At 39.5% G+C, this 26,043-nt stretch overlaps 1 protein-coding gene across 2 annotated transcripts in view; it reads right to left on the minus strand.

Annotated features, from left to right (window-relative positions):
• Acbd6 (acyl-CoA binding domain containing 6) overlaps nucleotides 1–26,043 on the minus strand; it is a 143,933-nt gene that overhangs the window by 89,899 nt on the left and 27,991 nt on the right. For both annotated transcript variants that reach the window (XM_048421150.3, XM_048421149.3), the window contains exon 4: nucleotides 8,705–8,787. In XM_048421150.3, coding sequence (XP_048277107.3) covers nucleotides 8,705–8,787 — 83 coding nt within the window. The remainder of the gene's footprint in view (nucleotides 1–8,704; nucleotides 8,788–26,043) is intronic.

A 26,043-nucleotide genomic window follows, 5' to 3' on the forward strand; every position in this document is an offset into this window, starting at 1 on the left:
AATATTTAAATAGCTTAGATATGGAAGCAACCCACGTCTTTCAAGACGGGTGAAGAAAACGTGACAAACAATGCAACAAAAGAAGGCGATTCTATTATCTGTGACAGCACAGGTGGAACTAGAGGGAACTTTTAATGAGAATAGCTCAAACAGTCTAATATAGTTGAATGTATGGCTCCCAGTTGGTAGAACTGGCTGGGAAGAATTAGGAGGTACAGCCTTGTTGAGGAAGGTATTTCACAGGAGTGGCCTTTAGACTTCAAAACCCCGTATCACTCCAGTTAGCTCTTTCTCTCCCTTGTGGTTGTTGTTTCAACATGTAAGCGCTCGGCTAATGCTCCAGTTATGCTTGCCTGACTACTGCCATGCTTTCTGCCACGAAGGTCATGGACTCACCCTCTGAAACTGTAAGCTGATGTGGGATGCACTTCTGTATATGTGTTGCTTTTATTAGTTGATGAATAAAGCTTTTTAGGCCAATGGCTTAGCAGACAGAGTAAAGCCAGGTGGGAAATCCGAACAAAGATATAGAGAGAAAGAAGGCGGAATCAGGGAGATGCCATGTAGCTGCTGAAGGAGAAGGACATGTGGAACCTTACTGGTTGGCGTGATGATACACAGATTAATAGAAATGGGTTAATTTGAGATGTAAGAGCTAGCTAGAAATACTCCTAAGCTATTGGTCAAACAGTGTTGCAATTAATATAGTTTCTGTGTGATTATTTGGGTTTGGGCAGCCAGGAAACAAATGAGCAGCCTCCACTTACAGTAAGCCCAAATTGAATGTGTTTACAAGTTGTCTTGATCATGGTGTCTCTTCACAGTGACAGAGTAGTAACTAAGACACCAAGCCTAGTGAAAGAAGTCAAGCACAGAAAGACCCTGTGTGACCTTGCTTTTTTGGTGGAATTGTAAAGAGTAAATTTCATAGAAGTACAGTAAGAAGAGTGGTTACTAAAGACTGGAAGAGGGAGGGAGGGTCGGAAAGGAAGATATTGGTCAAAGCAACGAAGTTTCATTTACACGAAAAGAACAAGTTTCAGTGACCACAGTTACATAAGCTCTTACGCTTTATAAAATCAGGACAATTTTAAGTTTATAACATAAAAGGTAATAAATCTGTGAGGCAACCAGGACATTAACTTGCTTGACTCTTTCTATAATGTAAATAGAAATCAAGATAACACAATGTACCCATAAACTTACATACATGATTATTTGTCAATTTAAAATAAAAATAGCAATAAGGATGGACAAAGAAAGCATTAGAGGTGAGTTAGCAAATGACATCACATTACACAAAGGACTCAGTGAAATAAAAAGACCGGCTGAGCAAAGGAAAGTTGCCCAGGCAAATTGTAAGCAACTGCCCATGGCAGGGTGTTCAGAGGTAACATTAGAGAAGCAGACCAGACAGGACAGTGCACCGCGAAGAGCCCTGCTCATGCTGGCAGCGTAGCAAGTTAGTTAGAGAACAAAGATGGCCTGCTCTCGGGGTCAGGGGTCAAGAGAAATAACACTGTCTTTCTAGACAAGTGAGCTGAGTACTAAGTAATGGAAGGGAAAAATGTCTCATAGATGCCTCCGAAGACTCTTGCTTTAGATACTTTACCTCCTGTATTAAAAAAAAAAAAAGTAAAACATGATAGTGTACGTTTTTAAACCCAGCACTCAGGAGGCAGAGGCAGGCATATCTCTGTGAGTTTGAGGCCAGTCTGGTCTACAAGAGCTAGTTCCAGGAGTTACAGAGAATTTTGTCTCAAAGATAAATAAATAGATAGATAGATAGATAGATAGATAAATAAATAAATAAATAAATAAAGCGAAGCAAAGCAAAGCAAAGCAAAACAAACAAAAAAACCCACAGCCAAAAAGTGGTAACAGGAAATATTTATGAACAAAACACATCTTAATTTTACTCACAGCTGTTTCTCTGAAAGAAGAGTGTTGTCAGTGGTTTCTAGTAAAGCTGGTCAGATACAGTCAACTCCTAACAAGGGTATATTAAAAGTCCTAGCTTCAGCTTTTAATCCAAGCACTCAAGAGGCAGCATCAGGTGGATGGATCTCTGTGAGTTCAACGCCAACCTGGTCTACAGAGTGAGTTCGATGACAGCTAGAAAAAGTAATTCTTGGCTCCATTTAATATATCATTTAAGTCTTAGATGTTAATTTCCCCTTAAAGGGTACTGACTGTGAGTCTTGATTTTACCAATTGTGTGCCTCAGGAGAATCCTTCAAGTCATAGCTCCTTTACGAAATCCTTTGGTTATAAGATCCAGTTTGAACAGTGATCAGTCACATGTAAGGAATACTGCCCTAAGATTAAAGCACTTACAAACTATCTGGATTTCTGTAGTTTATTCTTAAAATAATTCTTGAACCCTTGCCTGTCAAACAGACATGCAGAAATTGTCTACTGATTAAAGATAATGAGCTACACTGAAGAGTTACTTAGCTTTGACTTCATACAGACCCCGACTGCTGAAGAGCCACTCTGCCTTTTAGACTCTGCCTAGCTTGTAACAAATTTGAAGGAAAACTGCTGATGCTTTAAATGTCTCCCTGGAAAAAAAAATGCCTAATTCTGATCGATCCCTGGAAAATCAGTGCCCACACCAGAAAAATTCACACACCTGCTTTGCTAAAAGACTTCTCCACAGGGCCAGTTAACATTCCCAACCATTAAACTGAGTCTAAAATCAATAAAACAATCCAAAGAAAGCATCATCAGTATAGCGATAAATGAGAGACTAGAGTCAAACTTTATCAGGGAAGTACATTCTTACAAACGCTGAAAGGAAAAGGTATTTAATTTTTTAACTGAAGATATTATACTAATACAATAGCAACTGTCAAACTCTTTTTCATTAATTAGAAATTATGCTGTCTTTTCAAACATTTCAGTGAGGCACAGTAATTGGAAGAGTACTAACCATATTGACCTTGGACAAGAAATCTAACCTTACATGTGTGTCCTCATCTGAAATACAGGGATACCACTAACATCTACATTTAATAAGATTAAGTGAAATAGGTCATAGAACATAATATGACTATGAGTACAAACAGCTAATAGATGATAATTGTCATTATATTAGCTTCATAATATGGCATAGCAAGACATGATAGTACACCTCCACTTAGGAAGCAGAGGCAGGAGGATCAAAAGTTGAAGGCCATCCTGGCCTATGTCAGGCCCTTTCTAAAAAAAAATATGATAATAGAGCATGTTTTAAGGTGAGGTAATTTATCATACTTGGGCATTATCACTGTTAATCAATCCATCTAACAAACCTTAATTAGAGCTTCAAAACCCTTAAAATAAGGGACCATGATTTGAGCAGAGTGACCAAAGTGTAAGAAGATGAATAGATGGTGAAGAACCTTGTTTCTATTACTTATAATGCATATATTGCCTTTCTTTGTTTTTAATTTCCAAAGCTTATTTTGTGTGTATGAGTGTTTGCGTACATGTATATTCATGTATCATATGTGCAAGGTGTTCAGAGGTCAGAAGGAGTCAGATCCCTTACGACTGGGCTTGTAAGCCAGCATGTGGGTCCTAGAAATCAAACCTGGAACCTCTAAAAGATCAGTCAGTGCTCTTGGCTGCTAAGCTTTCTTCCTAGCCTCAACATATCTTCTCTTAATATTGTAATAGATATACAATATTTAAAACTTATACACACATATACATACTTTGATATACAAGCACATATACCTACAGGAAACTCTGTAAACAAGTGTTAGCATTTCATAATCACTACCTGAAGATGAGAGCACAGGAGAGAAAGGAGAGTAAAAGTGGGGGAAAGGAAGGGAACAAAGCAAGGGAGATAAAAGGATGGATGGTGAATCTGGCTAGCGAATAACCCTCTTTTCTAAAGGGTTGTTGATCTGCAAACAGGTGGATTTGCCTGTATGCTTGGTTGGCATCATGGCACTGAGCACACAGGAGCTAAATGAAGCACATTAGAAAGGGGCGAATATGAGAGCCAGGAGACTGTTACAACACTTACTGTTTATGTCAAGACCTGCCTGTCCCCAGGGACCCATTTTCACATAATCTATAATTATCTCTTTGCTTTAATCGCCTTGTCATTCCTGAGGCTCTCATGGGCACTGGAAGAGGAAAAGCTCATTAACTAAACCTTTTCTCCTCTCTCCAGCCACCCATGGCTTTTAATTGCTTGGTGTGTTATTATCTGGGAGTGCAACTGGGATCATTTTCATAAGAAAGGGAGGTAGGGAGCAGGACGGGAGCCATAAGTCCCTGAGGTAAGCACCACAGACAAACCTTTGCTTTCTCAATTATTTATGCCAGCTGAGGTTTTACAGGCTGAATAAATCCATAGCTCAAGTTCATTCTGAGCAGTCAGATCCTCACGAGAGAGTGGCCCATTTGCCTGCACACACTTGTGTATCCTCAAGAACAACCAGACTGTAACAAGACATATGTCATCTAATTTATCACCGATCACCAAAGTGTTAACACCGTGTTGATCACAGGCAGCAGTGAAATAGAGAAGGATTACACCAACCAGTCAAACAGAGGCTCTTAGGGCTAAGAACAGTGTGTCTCATGACTTAGCCTGATGAAAGCAACAGAACCCAAATACTCCATCTTTAAACATAAAATATGTTTTTAATAGAGTCTTTACACAGACTTGCCAAAACCAGGTTACTATGTAACAATGTGAGGCTTTGCATGAAACCCTAAGTAGAATTTTATACCATCAGATGTTACAAATAGCAATAAAATCACGCTATGCTGCCGCCTTCTATCCAATTACATACTGCTTTAAAAAATTCACAGTAGTTTCCTTATCAGTGTCAAGCTTTCTATGCTTTCATTCAAGTTTTTATTCTGACCAAGAAAACAATGCATAAAGCTTTGTTTTGATTTTCATCCTAGTTTTTACCTACATTCTTCCTCTTTATAATCAAAACTAAAGAGCAATCAGCAACCAATGAAAAGTTATTTTTCAAAATAACCTCAAAATGTTATTACCGCTTAAAAACTGAAACTTATAAGTCAACAATGAAAACATCTCTTTGAAATTCTACGAGCTTTTTGGTCTGACCACAGCAGTGACCTCTGGTATTTTCTGCCAAGACACTTCATTTGTCTCACAGAACAACTAATCAATTCCAGAGCCCATCAATCATTTCAGCTGTACACTAGACTGGCTCTGCTTAGAGAAGGTCCAGATGGCTGCCTGGGTAAGTGGAATTAAAATTCTAGCAGATTATAAGGTATCAAACTACAAAATATAATGGAGAAGATCAAACCCCACTGCAGGATAGAGTGGGCATTACACCCTTCACTTATTCTACTTTTAATTCTTGCCCTAATTTCTCAATGTACATGTTGATGTCTAGAGCAAATCCAGCAGAAACATAACAAAGTTTATATATCAGAATACTCAAAAATAATCTGCAAAAGCTGAGTATGGTGGTGCACGCCTTTAATCCCAGCACTTGGGAAGCAGAGGCAAGCGGATCTCTGTGAGTTCGAGACCAGCTTGATCTACAAAGTGAGTTCCAGGACAACTATGGACACAGAGAAACCCTGTCTTAAAACACCAAAACCAAAACATTGTATAAAAGACATTGTTTTATATCCTTTTGAAAAAACAATGATTATCATATCAGTTGAACATAATTCTGTCAGGAATCTGTAATTAATATCAGGTAAAGCACAAGCTGACTTAGAAAAGTAACAGTACCATATATTACCCAATACCCATGACATAAACTTCAGAAAATAGTCCGTTTTCATTGTTGAACCACGTTTTGATACATCTGAAGAAATTCTAAGTATATACCTGGTACTTTACTGCAATAATCCAACATTTCAGTACAGGAAATATTATTATGATTAAATTTATTATAATGGAATTGTAACACTAGTAAAATGAATTTTCCCATTGTAAGCATGACTAATTATTGGTTTCCACATCCACTGTAGTAATAAGAGAACAGTAAGAGAATTCCTATGCTTGTAATAGCATAAGGGCTTTCAATACTCTGAGTATTCATGTTTCCCTCTGTATATATACTGAGGCACACACATGCCAAACCTCCCAAACACACAATAAATAAACATATGATTAAATTAGAAATAGCATAAAAAGATCAATATTTAGCTGACTTGGTGAACTAAGATCAAGTCTAAAAACGTTTACCTCTAGCACAATATTTTGCTCAATAGTATTTATTACATATAGATGAAAATGCCAAAAGTACTAAGAAAAATCAAGTGTGGCATACACCTGTGATCCTAGCACTCAGGAAACAGAGGCAAGAAAGTGAGGAGTTTAAGCTACATAGTGAGTTCAAGGCTGACCTGGATCAAATGAGGCCATCTTAAAGAAAACAAAAACAAAACAAACAAAAAAAACCCAAACTAACAAAACAAGAACAAAGAAAAAAGTACTAAGAGTAGCTGGGCATGGAAGTGCACACATTTAATCCTCATACTTGTGAGGCAAAGGTGGGTAGATAGATCTCTGTGAGTTTGAAGTCAGTCTGGTCTACATAGTAAGTTTTAGGACAGCAGGAGCTACAAAATAGAGAGATCCTGTCTCAAACAAACAACAACAACAACGAAGTACTAAGAACACACTGTTCAAAACTGAAGAAACCGAAAGACAAATATCCATGTTTTGTCTCACAGTAATTGTGTAAAAACACTTTGAGCTGAATTAAAATCTTTACTTTATAGCCGGACATGGTGGCACACACCTTTAATCCCAGCACTCAGGAGGCAGAGGCAGGAGGCTCACCGAGCTCTAGGGCAGCCTGGTCTACAGACCAGTTTGACATTACTCAATTGACTCACTTCTTTTCAATTTTGGCTGTGCCAAATTGATAGTTAATGCTAGCTAGGCCTCCTACTAAGCTCTAGGGCTCTCTTCAGATAACGAGAACAAGTAAACGAATAAAATGTGATCCTTGTCTTCAAAAACTAAAAGCTAAGTGGGAATGGAGGAAAGGATTTTTAAAAGCTGTAATTCAGTGTGCATGTGATGTAAAAAAATGCTATAACCAAGTGTAAACACCAAACAAAGCAGGAATTAGCTACCCACTCTCATCTAAAAAACTGCCTCGAAGATGTCCAGGCTTCATGAGGACATTTGCAACAAAACAAAACAAAAAAATCCTAAAGACAATATAAATTAAAACCCCCAACACTTCCTAACTATGTAAAAATTAAGGGAAGAGCTAAATTCGGAATACTTCCAAAATTGTTATTAGATCATAGGAATGCTCAGGGCCCATCACAGGAATTAGGGTAGCAGATGTGCTCCAGCCCAGCAACAGTGCCAAAGGGCATCACCAATCTCCATGAACCTCTCCTACTTCATCTCAAATAAAAATTTAGTTTAAGTTTGGTGGTTTGAATATATGCATGGGTATGGCCCCCACAGACTCATGTGTTTGAATGCTTGGCCTATAGGGAGTGGCACTATTAGGAGGTGTGGCCATGTTGGAGGAAGTATGTCATTGTGTAGGTAAATTTTGAAGTCTCATATCTGCCGAAGTCACACCCAGGCTGACGGTTCACTTCCTGCGTCCCGGGGATTAAGATGTAGAACTCTCAGCTCCTCTCCAGCACCATGACTGCCTGCCACCATGCTTCTTGCCATGATAATAATGGACTAAACCACTGAATCTAAATCAGCCCCAATTAAATGTTTCTTTTCTAAGAGTTGCCATAGTTATATAGTGTCTCCTCACAGCAGTAGAAAACTTAACAAGACAGTAAGTAAAATGGTGTGTTTGCCAGGCAAATAGATGTCAAGGCAGATCCCTAGTGGCCACCGACAGCCCAGTCAATGGCTGCAAACTGGGAGACTTCCAAGTCCTGACTCGTAGAAGCACCGGTAACTTCCATCTTACAGGGCTGATTCTTCATGTGGGCAATGTCAGTAAACTCTTTCTGGGAAACATAAAGCACACATTTTTGGTACAACCTTCTCTTCCTTTTAGGAAGACAGATAATCACTTCAGCGTATTTGGGGGAAGCCAAGTTTCCATTTGAAATACTTGATGTTAAAGACGAAGTAAGACACTGTATGGGTAGCTAGAAAAGATCAAAAGCATCAAATACCCCACCCTTTATCAGTAAAGTAACCATCCTAGAATTGTCCTTGACTCCTTATTATAGCACAGGGTTCTCCAGCAGTTATGGTGCTGGAGAAGGAGCTGAGAGTTCTACTGACTTACACAGTGTGAAAAGAAAAGGATTAAAACATTTTTATACAGCACAAAACCTAACAGCTCTGTTAAACAATACATCCAGTAAAATTTTAATTGTGTTTAAAAATAGTTAACGCACTTGCTGTGCAGGCTTGCCAACCTCAGTCTGTATTCCCAGAATCCAAGTAACAGAATGACTCAGTCAGGTGTGGGGGTGCGCACCTTTAATCCCAACCCCAGCACTTGGGAGGCAGAGGCAGACGGATCTCTGTGACTTTGAGACCAACCTAGTCTACAGAGTGAGTTCTAGGACAGCCAGGGCTACATAGAGAAATTCTGTCTCCAGAAAAAAAAAAAAAAAGGCAAGAAGGGGAGAGGGAGGAAGAATGTTACACAAATTGTTTATTTTCAGGTTAAAATACATACATACTTATGTGCACACATAACACATACATATGCCTATATATATATAGTCAAAAAACAGAAGAAAAAAATACCTGATTGTTTCTTCATGATATAGAGAACTAACGACTGGCCCACCAAAACCACTATTAGCTTCTTTTCCTTTCTTCTCTGATACCTGTGGAGGAAAAGGAGAAGATGGAAAAAGACATATGAACTAAAGCAACATGTATTTAAAATGTATCAACTTGTTAAGAAACACCAAAATTAAGCTGGGTGGTGGTGGTACACGCCTTTAATCCCAGCACTCAGGAGGCAGAGGCAGGCAGATCTCTCTGAGTTTGAGGCCAGCCTGGTCTACAGAGTGAGTTCCAGCACAGAGATACCCTATCTCAAACAACCAAAAACAGAAAACAGAAAAAAAAAAGACAGACAGACAGAGATTTTATTCTCAACCAGTTTTTCAGGTGTTAGTAATCATTTTAAGGTAATTAATAAAATCAAACTCATGGCCATTCTCCTGCCTCAGTCTCTTCAGTTCTGGGATTATAGCTGCCATATCAGTCTGAGAACGCTTTCCTTTATACAAGAAAAAGTGAAAGTAAGAATTTACTTTAGTCAATCCTCTTATATTTTAAATTTCAACACCACTGATAGGATAAAGTTGGAAGAGACATGGTGTTTAAGAAATGCAACTAGGAGTTGGAGAGATGTCTCAGAAGTTAAAAGCAATTGATGTTCTTCTAGGATGCAGGTTTAGTTCCCAGCACCCACATGGTGACTCACATCTGACAGCAACTTTATTTATAGGGGATCCAACATCCTCTTCTAACCTCTACAGACATCGGGCACACATGTGGTACCAGACAAGCCAGCAAAACACCCATACTATAAAATAAATAAAAGAAATGCAAACTTAATAAAGTTGAAAATAAGAAAACTAATTAAGGAAAAAGGGGAAGGGGGTAAGAGAACCAACCCAAGTATTGAGCCTCTTAGAAAGAAACAATTCCTAGAGTTGTAAGCCTAGATAATCTTTAGTTTGACAGGTTCTTTTTAATATAAAAGTAAAAGTATGATTCATAAAGAAAAAAAAAGAGGCTGGAAAGATGGCTCAGAGGTTAAGAGCACTGGCTGCTCTTCCAGAGGTCCTGAGTTCAATTCCTAGTAATCACATCATGGTTATAACCATATGTAATGAGATCCGGCACCCTCTTCTGGCCTACAGGCATATACGCAGACAGAACATTGTATACATAATAAATAAATAAATCTTTTTTAAAAAAGAAAAAGTTAATAGTCTTTATTAAGGTCTAAGAACTTGTACAAGAAGCTTCAAACAAGAAAATCCTGGCAAAACACCTATCAATAAAGTCCATTATCTAAATGTCCAAATAGTTATTAAAAGCCAATAATAAGAAAGCAAATTATGATAAAGATTTGAACAGACATCATTACTATAATATCCCATGCCGGTAGCGCTGCTCTGAAAGGCTGGGCAACCTTAGGAAGCGGCCCTGGCTGGTGTAGGAGGGTCACTGCAACAGGCCTCTGGAGATTGCTTCCATGCTGCGTGGTCTGTCTGCAATGTGTGTGTGGATTCATTCACTACACACGCACGCACGCACGCACGCGCGCACACACACACACACACACACACACACACACACACACACACACCTGTTCCTGTCCGCACCATCTGAAACCAGAACCCAAATAAAGCTCTCCCCTCTGGTGGCTTCAGTCAGGTGTTCTGTCACAGGACGAGAAAGGTAACTAATACACTGCGCCACAGAGAATCTACACATGGCAAGTAAGTCGTGTAAAACCCAGACTGTGTGTTCATATCAGACACAAAACCAACAACAAAAAAATTGCACACTCAGGTCTCATTGCAAAACCACAAACAGTATGGCAATCAAAACAGTAAGTCCTCCAAAGTCCACAAGTCCTAAGTTCTCCAATGAGAATCAGATGGTTGAATCTCAAGGTACAGATCTTAACAGAACAATCAAGAACTTCATCAAAGAATTCAAGAAGTTTAGAGAAGACACAAAGAAACAGCTCAATGAACATAAAGGAATACATATCTCAATAATTACCCCGAAGACACAAACATGGGCTGAAGGATATGAGAAAGACACCAGGATTTAAAAACAAAACTCAGTAAGAAATAGAAACACTAAAGAGAACTCAGGCTGAAATGTAGACGGAATTAAAAAACTCACTAACCCAAATAGAAAACTTGCATCTTTCAAGTAGAACAGATTAAACAGAAGATCGACTAACAGGTCTCACAAAGAAGGGAAAATAGGTCACACAAAGAATAGGAAAATTTCAAGAACATCCATTTCCATCCTTGAAAGTCACACTGACTGGCCCAGCTATGCTGGCGTCCTTCACTTCTGGAAGAAGCCGGAGGTTGCTATCTCCACCTCTGGTTCTCTGTACCACGTTTTCAGTCTGGCTGCTTCCAAGACTTTTCTCTTTTTCTCTGGTTTTCAGAATTTTGACGATGACGTCGACTGACACAATTCTGTGAACTTTCTTTTGCCTGGGGCTCAATTGAGCTTCTAGACCTGGGGGCTTGTGGCGGTGGCTTTCGTCCAGGGGTGATTGTTTATCCCCCCTCCACACAGTAGGACCACAGGCACCTAGCAGAGACCAAAGCTGCTACTGTGATGGACAGGACAGCTCTCATGTGCTGTATGCGCTGTATGGCACTACGCCCACCCACAGTACAGCACTTGTACTAGAAGACGGCTAGTGAGTCTCGGGCAAGGGCCTGGAGATTTAAACACATATACACATACACTGAGACACAGGGACACGGGTCATCCTTGAAACAAGAAGCCCCCTTTATTGTGCTCAGGGGCAGCTTATATAGGGCTCTGGCCACACCCCAGCTCTCCAGATCTTTCTGCTGCAGCCACCAGAACCCGCTCCCCTGCCATCAGGGTCTCTGCTCAGAGCAGCTGCAGGCTGCTCAGAGCAGAGGAAAACAGGTTGTTTACAGGGAATTCAGGGTCTGGTGGTCTGCAGACCCCAACCAGGACTCACAAAGATACATTTTCTGGTCCCAATGATTAAAGGTTGAAAATCTGATTTACAGTTTTCAGCAAATGTTGAGAATTTCAGCTATTTATGTATTTTTTCCCCTGTCTTCTCTTACTCTTCTAGGCTCCCTGCTCCATTTTGATTGCCTTCACTTGCCACATCATCCAGTCCACTGGTCTTTCCTTATGCCACGGCTAATATGCTGCTGATCCTATATAGTATGTTTTCACTGAAGATCTTTTAGCATCCTTTCTATAGTTTTTATGTGGCCTTCATGTTACTCTATATGATGCTCATGTTTTCCTCTGAATTTATTTATGTGTAACATATAACAACATGCAATAACATAAAAATATATTTACAAGCTGGGCAGTGGTGGGGCAGGCTTTTAATCCCAGTACTCAGAAGACAGAGGCAGGTGGATCTTTGTGAGTTCAAGACCAGCCTGATCTACAGAGCAAGTTCCAGGACAGCCAAGGTTACACAGAGAAACCCTGTCTCCAAATATGTGTTTATTTACACTAGGTATTTTTAACATCTCTGGTATTTCATCGTTTCTATTTGTGGTGGTCTGAATGAAAATGGCCTCCACAGGCTCGCAGGGAGTGGCACTATTAGAAGGTGTGGTCTCGCTGGAGGAAGTGTGTCACTGGGTGCGGGGTTTGAGGTTTCAGGGGCTCAAACCAGGCCCAGTGTCACTCTCTTCCTGCTGCCTTTGGATCCAGATATAGAACTCTCAGCTACTTCTCCAGCATATGTCTGCCTGCTTGCTGCCATGCTTCCTGCCAAATGACTATGGACTGAACCTCTGAGCTGTAAGCAGCCCCCAATTAAATGTTTCCTTTATAACAGTTGCTGTGGTCATAGTGTCTCTTCACAGCAATAAACACCTAAGACACTATCTCTTCTGCATCCACTTTTATTATTTTTTATTCTCCTGGCTATTTTCTATATTTTTTTTCATGCTCACTTAAAAGATTTCTACTGTAAGCTCCACATTGTAAACTTTACATTCCTGTTTGCCAGATCTTGTTACACTACTTTCCTTAGGTTGGGCTCTGTTTTGGAACAAGTTAATAAAGTTACCCGAAATCAGTCTGATCTTTATGAGACTCACTCGTAAACGCACTGGTGATAAAATATTCTCAGGACTATGTTAGCTCTAGGAAAATGGCTACCCCGTTTTTTGTGTGCCTTTTCCTGGGCCGTCAGTTTCCTTTCACACATGCACAGGCTAGGATGTAGTCAAGGGATCATCTGCAGCTCTCGGGAACTCGAGGCAGGATGTCCCCTCCAGCGCCCTTTCAAACTCTAGCTCAAATCAGGGAGTCTGCTCAGTTCTGGCTTTATCCTCCCCTCACTACAGTTCAGGCTCTGCTCCCAGGAAAGAAGCCCAAGCTTGTGCACAGCTTACCGTGATTATTTTCACATGGAGGAGCAAAGGTCCCCAAAACAATTCTACACCCAGTGTAAATGTCTATGTAGTAATGAAATATACCACTATTCAACAGTTGTATATTTGGGCTATTTATAGCTTTTTACTCACAGACAATGATATAATAAAATCCTGTGCGTAATGAATATATTTTAATTAAAATCTTTAGGAAAAGAAATAAACATCATATTTAGATGTGGTTTATTCCAAATATATTCCTTATCCCTAGCACTGTTCTTTCTTAAGCAAAAGAACAAATACATATTATGGCTCTGCAACAACTTCAGAGTGACAAAAATCTTGTATCTTCAGCACATACTAATTGAAATAGTCGGCCATTGTCAGACTGAACCACAACAAAGCCACTAAATACACTATCTGCTTTGTTCATTTCATCTACTCAAGGGGTAACATTTCTGCCTCTTGATTTTCACTTTGGTGAAATGTCTCTCACAAAAGCTTAGAGGTGAGAGCCAGTGAGACAGCGCCGAGGGTAAAGGTGCTTGCCACCAAGTCTGACAACAGGAGTCTCACGGCAGAGTCCACAGGGTGGGAGAGAAGAGCAGGTACCGAAGCTGCTCTGACTTCCAAAGGAGTGCTGTGGCATGAGGGCCCCCAGATAAATAAATGTAATTAGCTTTTCTAAAGCTCAGAGGTGTATCCCATTTCTCTCTACTCAAAATCCATTAAGTTATTTTTGTTGCATCAGCAATTAAAGGAAGAGTCTTCGATTTGGCAGGGAATGTGATAAAATTTGCCAGGCCTTGTAGCACCTCAAGCTATATTATGTAAGACATCCAAATGTTCCTTCACTGAAAGAGAAAAGGACAACCAGGTAGCTGAACCTTGATCACTTCATTTGTGCTCTCTCACAGTTACAGGGTCAAGATTAAAACCAGTAAGAAACACTTTGGTATTTGAAAAATACTTATTCCAAAAATTAGCACACTAATATGTATAAGGTGGTTTCTTATTTCCACGTGGTACCGTTTTCGGATTCTCTCCTATTCATGTGTTTAACTTGTTTACAGCTTGAACTATAGGACTTTGTGCAGTTAACTAAGTTGGGAAATTTACCTACCTCACATGATCATTTTTGGGATCTAAGATAGGTCTATTTAGATAAAACAGAACCCAGCATGAAAAATGACATCATTTAAGTCAGTTAACGTAGTAAAAACTATGGTCAAGACACAGCTGTGCTGCAAAGCAAGCACCTCAGATATATGGGTAACACGGGTGCAGATGTTCGAACGTGAGGGAAGGAGATGGCTCTAAACGTCTGACCCTAACACATATCAGCAAACCTCTCAAATCCAAACAACTAGAACATTCTTCCAGTTGGTAGAGGAAGAATAATGCCAACTTCATGCAAACTCTTCTGGAAAACGGAGAGCAAGAAAAGGAAGACTAGTATCTGGCCAGTATCTTCCATTAAGTTACACTACCCCAGTTCAACTTCAGAACAAGAGTTCAGAGCTGGCGCTGGCACCGTCTTGCATTTAACACAGGCAACAATTACGAGAAGTACCATTATTTTCTACAATGCTAAGAAAGAAAACCCAGTCAATAACTATGGCCTACCATCAATTTTTAAGATACAGTCAGATTTCAGAAACGTTAGAAAGTTGAATGAAAGTCTGTCTTAGATTTGATGAAACCCATCAGGTTTGACAGAGTGGAAACCTGAAGAGAGGGAAAGCAGGCAATGTGATAAAGTAAGTCTAACAGTGGCTTTCCACCCAAAGAACTCTGACAGCCAAGCTTGTACTATTTCTATGAAGACCTGTATTCTTCTCCAAGCTTTTCTGCAAAATATTACTACACAATGACAATATTATCAGCAAAAATGTGCATAAATTAGTTAGCAGGGTGCTTGCCTAGCAAGCAAAAAGTCATGGGTTTTGTTCCCAGGACCACACAAACACACTGTGGCATTAGCACTGGCAAGGTCAAGGCAAAAATATGAGTCTGAGGTGAGCTTGGTCTACAACCCATAACAAAGAAAACAAAGCGGAGCAGGAACTTCTCCCAGCCTCCAGAAGAGCCAGCGGCATTACTTCTTCCCTTAACAACTTGAAGAACACCCCACAAGACACCTGCATTGGCTGATTCTGTGTCAGCTTGACACAAGCTGGAGTCTTCAGCTGAGGAAATGCCATGAGATCCAGCTGTCAGGCATTTTCCAAACTTTGTAAGTCCCACAGCCTCTAAAAATCCAAACCCTTAAAGGTTCAGTCCCTTTAAAACAGTCAAAAACCTCTTTTAAGGTTCAAAGTTTCTCTGTCATATCCAAGTCTCTAAAATTCTAAAGCCTCTCTAAAATAGCCAAGATCTCATAACTGTGGGTTCCTATTTTAAAAAAATTTAAATACTTTCTTTTCCCAAGAAGGAAGAAGAAAGAGAGTCACAATGAAATCAAAGCAAAACCAAAGTTCAACAGCATAAAACTCAGGGTCTACAATCTTTTAGACTCCAAACAGCTTGTCACAGCACACACAGCCTGTCTCACAGGTTCGGGCAGCTCCACTCCAGGCCTGCTGCTGTCCCTGGCAGTTGTTTGTGGTACTGCCATCTCCAAAACACTGATGTCTCCTGCTTCAGCTGGCCTGCACTTTCACCAAGAGCTTCTCATGGGCTCTAATCAGGGACCCACACTGCCTCAACTTCTCCCACAGCTCCTTCAATCCTGGGGCTTCACCTGAAACTGAGGCTGCACCTTCACCAAAAAAGGCCTTTCTCAAGCTCCCTGCAGGAACTCCAGCCCCCTTATAGTGTCAAGCCTCAGCTGCACACCGTGGCCTCCTCATGCCTTCAAAATCTTTTTTCCCCTTCTTTTTAGAATTTTACTAATCTTTTCAAAGAACCTTTTTTTTTTCTTTGTGATTGGTAACCATGTGCACGCAGCTTTATAAATGCTGTCATCTAAAATATCCTTAAAGGGGTTATGTGCGGGGAGGGGAGGTAGCTTCAGAGATGGCTTAGTGGCTAAGAACAGGTACTACTCTTGTAGAGAATTAGAGTTTGCTCCCCAGCACCCATAAAAGACAGCACACAACTGACTTTAAATCCAGTTCCGAGGATCTGAAATCCTCTTCTGCTCTCCCTGGGCACCTGCACACACATAGCAAACACACACACAACAACAACAATTAAATAAAATTAAATCCCTTAATAGAAACCTAAGTGTTTTGATGAGACAATCAAAATTTTCAAGGAGTTACTACTGCAAAAAAAAAAAATCACCCAAAGAGCCAATATAGTAAGAAATTTTATGTTGCACAAATGCAGATGTACAAAAAGAACATCTCTCCCGGGAAAGTTTTGAGTTTTGACGCACACACACAATCCTTAGGTAGGAGTTCACTTAGGTAATAACACACATTTTGCAACAAAAAGTCATAAAATGAACCAGAACTCTCCAAACCTTTATATAATGTATACTTCTAGTACAGGAAATGTGAAGGTGAAATATATAACATAGCAAATTATTTTTTAAAAATGCCAACCACTTAAAATCAAACAAAAAACTAAAAGGAAAAAATACAAAAAAAAGTGTATTTACTGTACTGCAGCAACTGATTAGGGGCAACTGAGTGGAAGCAATTCATAGAGCTGGCCAACTTCCATAGTTATTAATTACATTGTCAAGCCCTTTACTACATGAATTTTCTCCCCCTCAGAGAATTCACATTCACCTTCTATATGCTGCTGTCCATTTTCTAACTCCTTCAGGATGTGAAACATTGTCATTCTCTGTTAGATTTTTCTGTCTTCTCATCTGGACCACACCTGTGTTATACAGGCTATGCGGAAAGCCAGTCTATAGGAGCTCATAAGCACTCCTTGAGGTTGACGGGAACAGTGTCGTTGATCAAGCAGTGACATGATGGGGTCTTCTCATCCTGCCGTTCATGTAATTATTTTCAAAGCAATCAACAACTGAATGGGTTCTCCAGACAAATGTGACTTTAATTTATTAAGATCTTCTGGAATATCATAAGCTAGATGGCATTCCAATACAGATAAATGGTGAGTTTTTAAATCATCACTGCCATATTATTTGGCCATTCCATCAAAAATTTCCATCAAATGTACTGGGTCAAATGGAATTTTATTGATAGCAACCTTAAAATGAACCTTTGGAAACCTCAGTCACACCCTACATCAAATCTATCCTTATGGTTTGCAGAAGAATCTGCAAGGTCCACCAAATCCCCAAATAAATAACTATAAAGTCCTTTACTTTCCTCAGTCATTATTATATAAATGAGAGGAAGAGTTCTAAATTTTCAGTTCACACAAGGGTATGAGTTGTACACACTTGAATTAAAAAACTTAACCAAGCAAACACTGGGACAGTTTTGAAAACCCCATCAACTAGTCAAAGGAAAGTAAGCAGGCACAGGTCTTTCCAAGTTAGACTAGGTTAAATGTACCTAGCGCATCTTCTTTGACAATCAAACACAAGCAGTGTTTGGTTTAGAAGGGTACTGGCTTGTCCACTTTTGTCACTCTTTGAGGAAGGGCAGTCTCCAAGGCAAGCACAGCACTGTACAAAGGGGCAAAAGGAGTGCTACACTTACTCAATACCAGTCCTACCCACAACCAGTCCGTTACCCAGAAACTCAGCTTCTACCTTTTGGTTTGAAAAAGGGCCTCACTCTATAGCCCAGGCTAGCCTGGAATTCACTTTGTGGAAGTCCAGGGTGATCTTAAACTAAGTGATTTTTCTGCCTCAGTTTCCCAAGCACTGGGATTATGGGTATGACCTACTATTCCTGACTAGCTTCTATCTACTTGGTGGCATTTTCTTTTGAAAGGAAACTCCAATTTTTATAATCTTGGTTGTCCAGGTTTCAAAATTCAAGATTTTAATCTTTTGGAACTATGAGCTTTAGGATTTTCTTTTCTTTCAAATTTTCAATATTTAGGATTTATCATGTCTATGATTATGCTCAGATTCTGATCAAGTAACCCCACTCCTAGGTTTATACCCCATATGAAGATATATGCCTGATAGAAAACTGTCCACAAATGCTCCCAGCAGCATCATTCAAAAGAACTGGGGGTGGGGAAGGACTGGAGAGATGGCTCAGCATTAAGAGTGTTTCCTGCTTTTGCAAGGGACCACAGGGTTTAGTTCCTAGTGCCCACATGGTGGGTCACAACTACCTGCAACCCTAGATCCAATGCCTTCAGTCTTCCACAGGTTTCTGCATGCATATAATACATAAAAACTTATGTATGCTCTCATGCATACAAATAAACAAATCTTAATTTTGAAAAGTGGAAATAACCCAATAGTCCAACAACGGATGAGCAAAATGTGTTATGTCCATACAGGAGAATACCATTCTGTTATAAAGGGAATAAGGTAACGGGGGCTGGAGAGAGCTCAGTCAGTAAGGTATTTGTGAGTGCAAACCTTAGATTACTAGACAGAGACAATCTATATCTTAACTGGCCTACAAGCTTATCATATGACTTTGATAACCCTGGGAAGTAAGAAAAATGAAAATATGTGTCTAGCAAATTATGTTTTAAAATGCTAAGAAATTTATTATCCCAATAGAAAGAATTTCCATTGAAATGTTAACGAAAAAGAATATGTCTGCTTAGCTGAAAAGTTCACTTGTACAGCAGACAGTCCTGCAGAGAGACTGTATGACAATCACACGACCATATTACCTAGTATCATCATAGTGGCCATAGTTTGTGTAAATACACTCTGACGCTCATGCAATCACAAAGTCATCTAATGACAGAGTTCTTACCCTGTGATCTTGCTGCTGGTCAACTTTAACTGTAGCTCATTTTCCAGATCTGGAGTGGAGAAGGCATTACTATAACAGGCAGTCTCTCACCCAGCAGCCCTCTGCAAGATCCTGTCATATCACTACAGTCACAAAGTGACATGAACTTAGAAGTACATGTATCGAACTGTAGCCAATATAGCACAAATCCATAAAGGGAATGTATTCATAATTAATTCAGAAATATAATTATAATCAGTGAACCTTCAAACCTTTGTTATTCCTATTACTGTCAAACTTATTCAGGTCAGTTTCATAAAATATTTAAAAGACAATATAATTTTATAGCTTAAATTTTCAAAGCAGACAGGTTCCAAGCCTTCAAAAAGTTTCAGAAACCCTTCATTTATAACTCCTCATCAAAGCATGGCACAGCTGTCCCAATGGAAGGAAGCTTGGGCAGACAGTAACTGTATCTGACAGTAGCAATTATATGCAAGTTTGGAAATTAAAGCCATTGATGTGTGGGCAATGACTGTTCTGCCATTTTCTGTTACTACCCAAAGTCAGCTGGAAGACAGTTTATAGCGAAGTTCACATGGGATGCAGGACCCATTCAGCTATAAAGGGAACAAGGTAATGGGGGCTGGAGAGAGCTCAGTCAGTAAGGCATTTGTCAAGCAAGCGTAAGCACTTGAATTTAATCCTCAGAACTCACACAAAAAGCCAAGGATGGTGTGTATACTTCTTATTCCAGTGTTGGGGAGGTGGAGAATGGAAGACCCCTGGGGCTTACTGACCTCACCTACTTAATGAGCTCCAAGCATGTAAGAAACCTGACTCAAAGAAGTTGAAAGACCCCTGAGGAACTGGTGTGGGAAGTCCTTCTGTATATGTGTTGCTTTTCCTGGTTAGTGGATAAAGAAACTGCCTTGGCCTGTGATAAGGTAGACCTGGGGGGGCGGGAGGGGAAGCAGACATGACGACTAAACTGAATGCTGGGAGAAAGAAGGCAGAAGGCGGAGTCGCAGAGAAGCCATGTAGCCCCACGACAGACAGATGCCAGCCGGAATCTTGTCGATAAACTACAGCCATGTGGCAATACACAGATTAATAGAAATGGGTTAAATTAAGATGTAAGAGCTAGCTAAAAATATGCTTAAGCTATTTGGCCAAGTAGTGGTTCAAATGATATAGTTTCTGAGTGACTATTTCAGGTCTGGGCAGCCGGGAACGAACAAACGGCCTCCTTACTACTAGGAACAACACTGGAGGTTGTCATTAGGCCTCCATATGCATATGCATATGCACACACACACACACACACACACGTATAAAGTACTGCTACAATATGGAAGACAATAAAAAACGTATTAATGAAAGAAGCCTGTTAAAATGGGTCATATATTCTTATGTCATTTGAAGTATTTGGAACAGGCTAATCTATGGAAACAGATTGTATATTACTGCTAGCACTAGGGAATGACCACTAAAGTCTATAGCTTTTCTTTTTTAAAATGCTTAAAAACAGATTATGATGATGGTCATATAACTAAGAAAGCACATGAAAAGTATGGGCAAGCTGGCTACAGGCATAGCAAACACACATCCCTTGGCTGAGAGGCCTGACAAAACAGGAAGTATAACTAATACATACTTATAAAGGGTATTTTTACCTCCTATTAAGAATACCAGAAAAAACATCACAGAGTGAACGTGACTAAATGTTGACCTGCAGTGAGACCAACTAAATAATACTTAATAAAATGACATTATAACAAGCTGACTTGGCACTCACAGGTAACAGTCAATATAAGACCTTTAAACAAATAGTACTTCGTGCTTCTTGGTGCTTTTTCTTGTTTTGTTTTGGTACTGTTTTTAAGAGAGAGGAAGATCATGAAGTTGGGTGGGGAGGGAAGGAGAGGATCTGGGGGATGGAAGAGAAAATGATTAAAATATATTGTCTAAAGTGCTATCAAAATAATAAATTAATAAATAATACAAAGTAAATAAAGGATCTTAGAAATCTAGCATCAATAAGGCAGAATAAATGACACATTTTTCCCAAAAGCAGTGATAGGGGCTGGAGAGATGGCTCAGTGGTTAAGAGCATTGCCTGCTCTTCCAAAGGTCCTGAGTTCAATTCCCGGCAACCACATGGTGGCTCATAACCATCTGTAATGAGGTCTGGTGCCCTCTTCTGGCCTGCAAACATACACACAGACAGAATATTGTATAATAAGTAAATAAATATTAAAAAAAAAAGCAGTGATAGGAAGGTAACAGTCTAAACATGCATCTGTGCCCCATCCCCCAGGACAATGTGCACACTAGAGCAATTCAGCATCCAGTAGCCTGGAGGAAAGCACCGCTATACCTGAAAGGGGCCCAGGGAAAAGAAATTCTCAGGTCCGAAGGTGGGAACAGTCACCTAGTGAAGTGAAGGCAGAGTCTCTCAGCAAGCAGAGAGGGGCCATGAATGAATAGTCTAGATATAGTTCTTAGTCACGATGAGTCCTGCGTATTTGGCAGTCCTAAACCATGCTGGTAGGTTAATTGCCTCAGTCTCTACATTAGAGGAAAGCCTACTTTTACTGAGTCCTAGGAAAGAAAGGTCTTCCACTCCATTCTCATCTCAGTGGGGGAATCAGAGGTTGCCAGCACACTGGCCCACAAGCCCAACAGAAGACTACAGCAGCCTTTGCCGGCCAGTTATAGTCAAAACATCTAAGTAGCTAGGTCTACTGTTATGGACGCCTGCGATAAGTAGACGAGGAAAAATTACACTCATTTAAGGAGACCAAGGGTTAGCACAACAGCTAAGCTAATCTCTGGCTTCACACACACACACACACACACGCATGCACATGCACAACCATACTTACACAATCCCACCCCAAACACAGAGCTTTCAAGTTCTGCTAGAATGTTTTATTAGAATCTTTATTAGAACTTAAAGCTCAAATAAAGGTGACATTTTAAGATCTCACTAGAATAAAGCACTAAAAATAATTTCTATTATAAAATATTAATGTTATTTACCTGAAGATACTGAAAGTAATGAGTTTGTCATACAATCTCACTGTCTAACAGAAAAAAATATTCTAGTTGTTCAAGAGAGATCTCTAAAGCTGTAGTATTTTAGCTTCGGTCACCAAATTACTTCTAATTTTTAAATTTTATTTCTTTTTTATTTTATGTGTATGAGTGACTGTTTGCCTGCACGTATGCCCAGGGGGACCAGAAGAGGGTGCTGGAGATGGTGTGAGCTGTGCTGTGGTGCTGGGAACTGAGCAAATGCTCCTAACACTGAACCCTCTCCAGCCCCATACTGCCAACTCTTAAACCACAGTCAATAACTTAGTATTTATGCACTTTTTCCATAAGTATAATTGACTGTTCTATCTCTATCCTTTTCTTCCATATACACTCATACAATTTGTTAAAAGTTTTTCCATGTAAATAGTCATTCATAAAAGTAGAGACTGAATATGCAATCCCAGTAGCTAAGGAGCTGTACTCAAATGAGCTGGTCCTCACAGCTCTCAGGTAACTAATGATGCCTGATGACGATGCTGGCAAAAGGAGGACTAGAGCTCGGTGACTACTCTATCTCCAGCAGAGAAATCTGCTTACTGAGAGCCAGGGTGCACAGTTAGCAAGTGCCCTCACACATTCCATTCCATGAGACTTGACTGCCAAAATGTATGCACTGGCAAGTTCCTCAAGTTTACAGAGAAGAAAAATGAAAATCAATTTGTTATTTATCCCATTAATTTTTACAAAATAAAACCTTATTCTGAATCCTATTATATATTAAGTGAGGGCTGCTGATTAAGGGAACAAATATTGTACAATCTAGGTGTCCCTATACAACACTACCAAATTTCACAAAGGAGAAAATCAAATAATATGACATTAAGAAAACATTTAAAGTTGGAAAAAGTAGTTTAGTTAAGACACTATTTGGAGATGAAGGCATGACTCTGAATAGCAGTGTTTTGTTTATTCTAATTACATTCAATTTCAAAGCAATAAGCAAGGAAGATAAAATTGGAATGTATATATAGTGTGTTTGAGAGGGATGTCCTGGGACTATTTATGATCATATTCCTATAAAATATTTGATAGGGATTTACTATTTATAAACAATTTGCCAGTTTGTTCATAATGCTCTTTCACTGTCTCACACTTGCTAGCTTTCTCGATTTGCTGAAAAAGAAATTAATATACTAGAATATTAAAAAAATTAAACTTCATTATGAAAACAAATGAAATAAATCTGATTAAAATTATGTCTAATTAATAGTTTACCAGGGTCAGCAATATTGCTTAATAGTTGCTCCCAAATTGACAACGTGAGTTTAATCCCCAAAACCCACACAGTGGAATGAGAGCTCTGAAGCTGACCTCTGACCTCCACATGTGCATTCATGAACATGTTCATATATGCACACACACACACACACACAGTGAATGATAAGAAACTGATACAATTAATAGTGTACCATGAACAGAGTGCTCACTGACTGGATTATGAGCATCAGAACTTAAGAACAATTCCTAATTGGCCCAGAAAGCTTTCTGCTCCTCAATGACTCGTTTGTTCCTTAGTGGTTGCAATCAAAATTATTTACATTTTACTACTGAAAGACATGAATTGGAATACTCATATCAATGATAATTTAGAACGCAAATCAGCATAAAAGAAGTAATGAGCCTGAAAGAATAGGGAAAAACTTGCTATCCATTTTATAGGTATTCTTTACTCCTGACCCCATCTAATTACTTGTGGTCTTAAGCTACTCATTTATAAGTTGGCTAAAGTAACCAGTAAATACTCCTTTGGGGCATATCATTTGTAATACTGATTTATTGAACGGCTGCCTCTCAGTATAGAGGTCTGACCCTGTGTTTATAATTAGGCTGCATAATGTGGAAGCCGAGTGATGGTTCACCTTCTTGCTTTATGAAATGGTATGAACACACAAAATAATGCAATTTAATTAAATAAAGAATGTGGGTTTCCTCTAGGCAGTTTGAAAACACTATTTTTAGCAACATCATAACATATGCCCAAAAGCTTGGTAGCCATGCTTCTACAAACAACACTGGAAGCAGATGCCGTAATTCATTGTATACATGTACTTCCCCATTTAGTAAATAACTCAACAGATGTTTAATGCCTGGACACATAGTCATAACCCAGACAGATATGTTTTCTTGTGGAACTTGAAAGTCTAAAGGAGACGAGAAGCAAGTACTCAATTACAATGTAAGCAGATAAAACTATCACATAAAGAAAAATATATGCTACAAAGTTTTAAGGCCAAATTTCATTCTTTTTCTTCTAAACCCTATACAGTAATATTCTCATATATCATTTTCATCCTTTGCTATGAATCAGCTCTGGCTCACAGTTTGCATAGATTTAACCAGAGCAAAGTTCTGACCTAGGAATCTGGTGTCATGTTCACAGTGGTTCTCAATACCCATTGTGAGTAGTCGATAATTATTAACCACTAATGAAAAGTCACAAATGACTAATAGAAAACATGAGACTGTATTTCTTCCTAGACAAATAATGCATTACTTGATGAGTCTAAGTCATCAATCAATAACTGAAACTATAAAATTTGGCCACTGACTGCTAGGAATTCATCCTGGAGAAATAATTAGATAAGTGTACAAAAATATAAGTAGAAAGATGTTTATTGCAGCATTACCTACACAGGAAAAAAAAAAAGAGGGAAGGATAAGGGTTCAACTCCCAGCACACAAAGAAGTAAAACTCAAAAAAAAAAAAAAAAAGCTATTTTCATTTTGGGAAAAAAAAAAACTCTTTTTCAACCACCAAAGTGGTTGCTTTGCGCGCGCTCGCTCTCTCTCTCTCTCTCTCTCACACACACACACACACACACACACACACACACACTAGCAACTTAAAAACTGGATAAACTAAAGGCCCTAGCCAGCATGGCTTCTCAGGCCTTTTGCTAAAAGCAGATATAAGCACTCTAGTATGTTTTTTGTTTCCTAAACATTTGTTCTTTATTTAAATAATTATCTCGCTGCCTCTATCATTTAAAAAAATTATTTTTCCATTGTTTTACTGAATGTTCAATGTGAAAATTTTACTGAAAGAAGGAAAAAGCAGTCAGCAGCCCACTCTTGTCTGCCTTCTGCCTCTTCTACGCCAAGTGGGTCCCCAAAGCTCTGGGCTTGCTACCTGGCCTTCTTAGTAGTTACAGAAGACTCAAGTCTCAGACATACCTCTTCTGCCATTGTCACCTGAGACTGCAGGAGTCCGGGAGGTCCTGGTGAAACAAGCCTCACACTCAAGGAGGCCAAGGGGCAGGCAGTTTGAGGGGGTGAAAAGTGCATTCTAGAGGAGGAGTCCTGCCCATCATTCTACTGCGGCGAGGGAGGGCCCAGTCTTGCTCTGCCAACAGCGTTCTAATTGGGTCCGACAGAGGAGCAGTGGCGGTGCAGCTTTACTCCACAGCTGACTGTTAGCGAGGTTAAGCACCCTGTCCTGAGCCTGGCACTTGTTTCTTACAAATTTCAGGTGTGCTTTTCTTGTTTTTTCTATCACAGGTCTATAATTAAATGACAAAAATCTGCCACACTCAGTTCTTCCAGCTAAAATTACTTCCGGCTGCCTACACGTCAGACATTTAAGACAGCCAATCAGCCTGAATGGAGCTCCCTACCTACTATCTCTCATGGTTATTTTGCCCAAAAGATTGCAGCAGAAACATGACAACTAACTTATCCCCAGGTTGTAGAATCAACCTTTGCACGGTCAGGAAAACAAAACGTCTGGACTCCCACACAGCTGTCCCTAAGTCATTGACTTAGGAAAGAATGCTTCATTATTATCAAAGAATGAAGATTAAACACAACACCTGCTTGCCAGAACTTCCTCGAGCCACCTGAGGTGGGCTGCTTAGCGTTTGATTCAAGTGTTTTCTATCATTCTAGGTTTCTGACCACAGCCAATCACCTTTATCAACATGAAAGCCTTTTTCATTCAAGAATGGGCACCAGAAAATTCAGACCCCATGTATTTATAAATACATCTCTTTTTTCCTCCTATTATTCCCCCTTTCTTTTAAAACATCAACCCGATTATTCTTTTAGATTCAATTTCCACACTGGACCTATAGCTCAGTCCACTGAC

This window comes from Myodes glareolus, chromosome 5, assembly GCF_982192425.1.
Source record: "Myodes glareolus chromosome 5, mMyoGla1.1, whole genome shotgun sequence".
NCBI classification, from domain to species: domain Eukaryota; kingdom Metazoa; phylum Chordata; class Mammalia; order Rodentia; family Cricetidae; genus Myodes; species Myodes glareolus.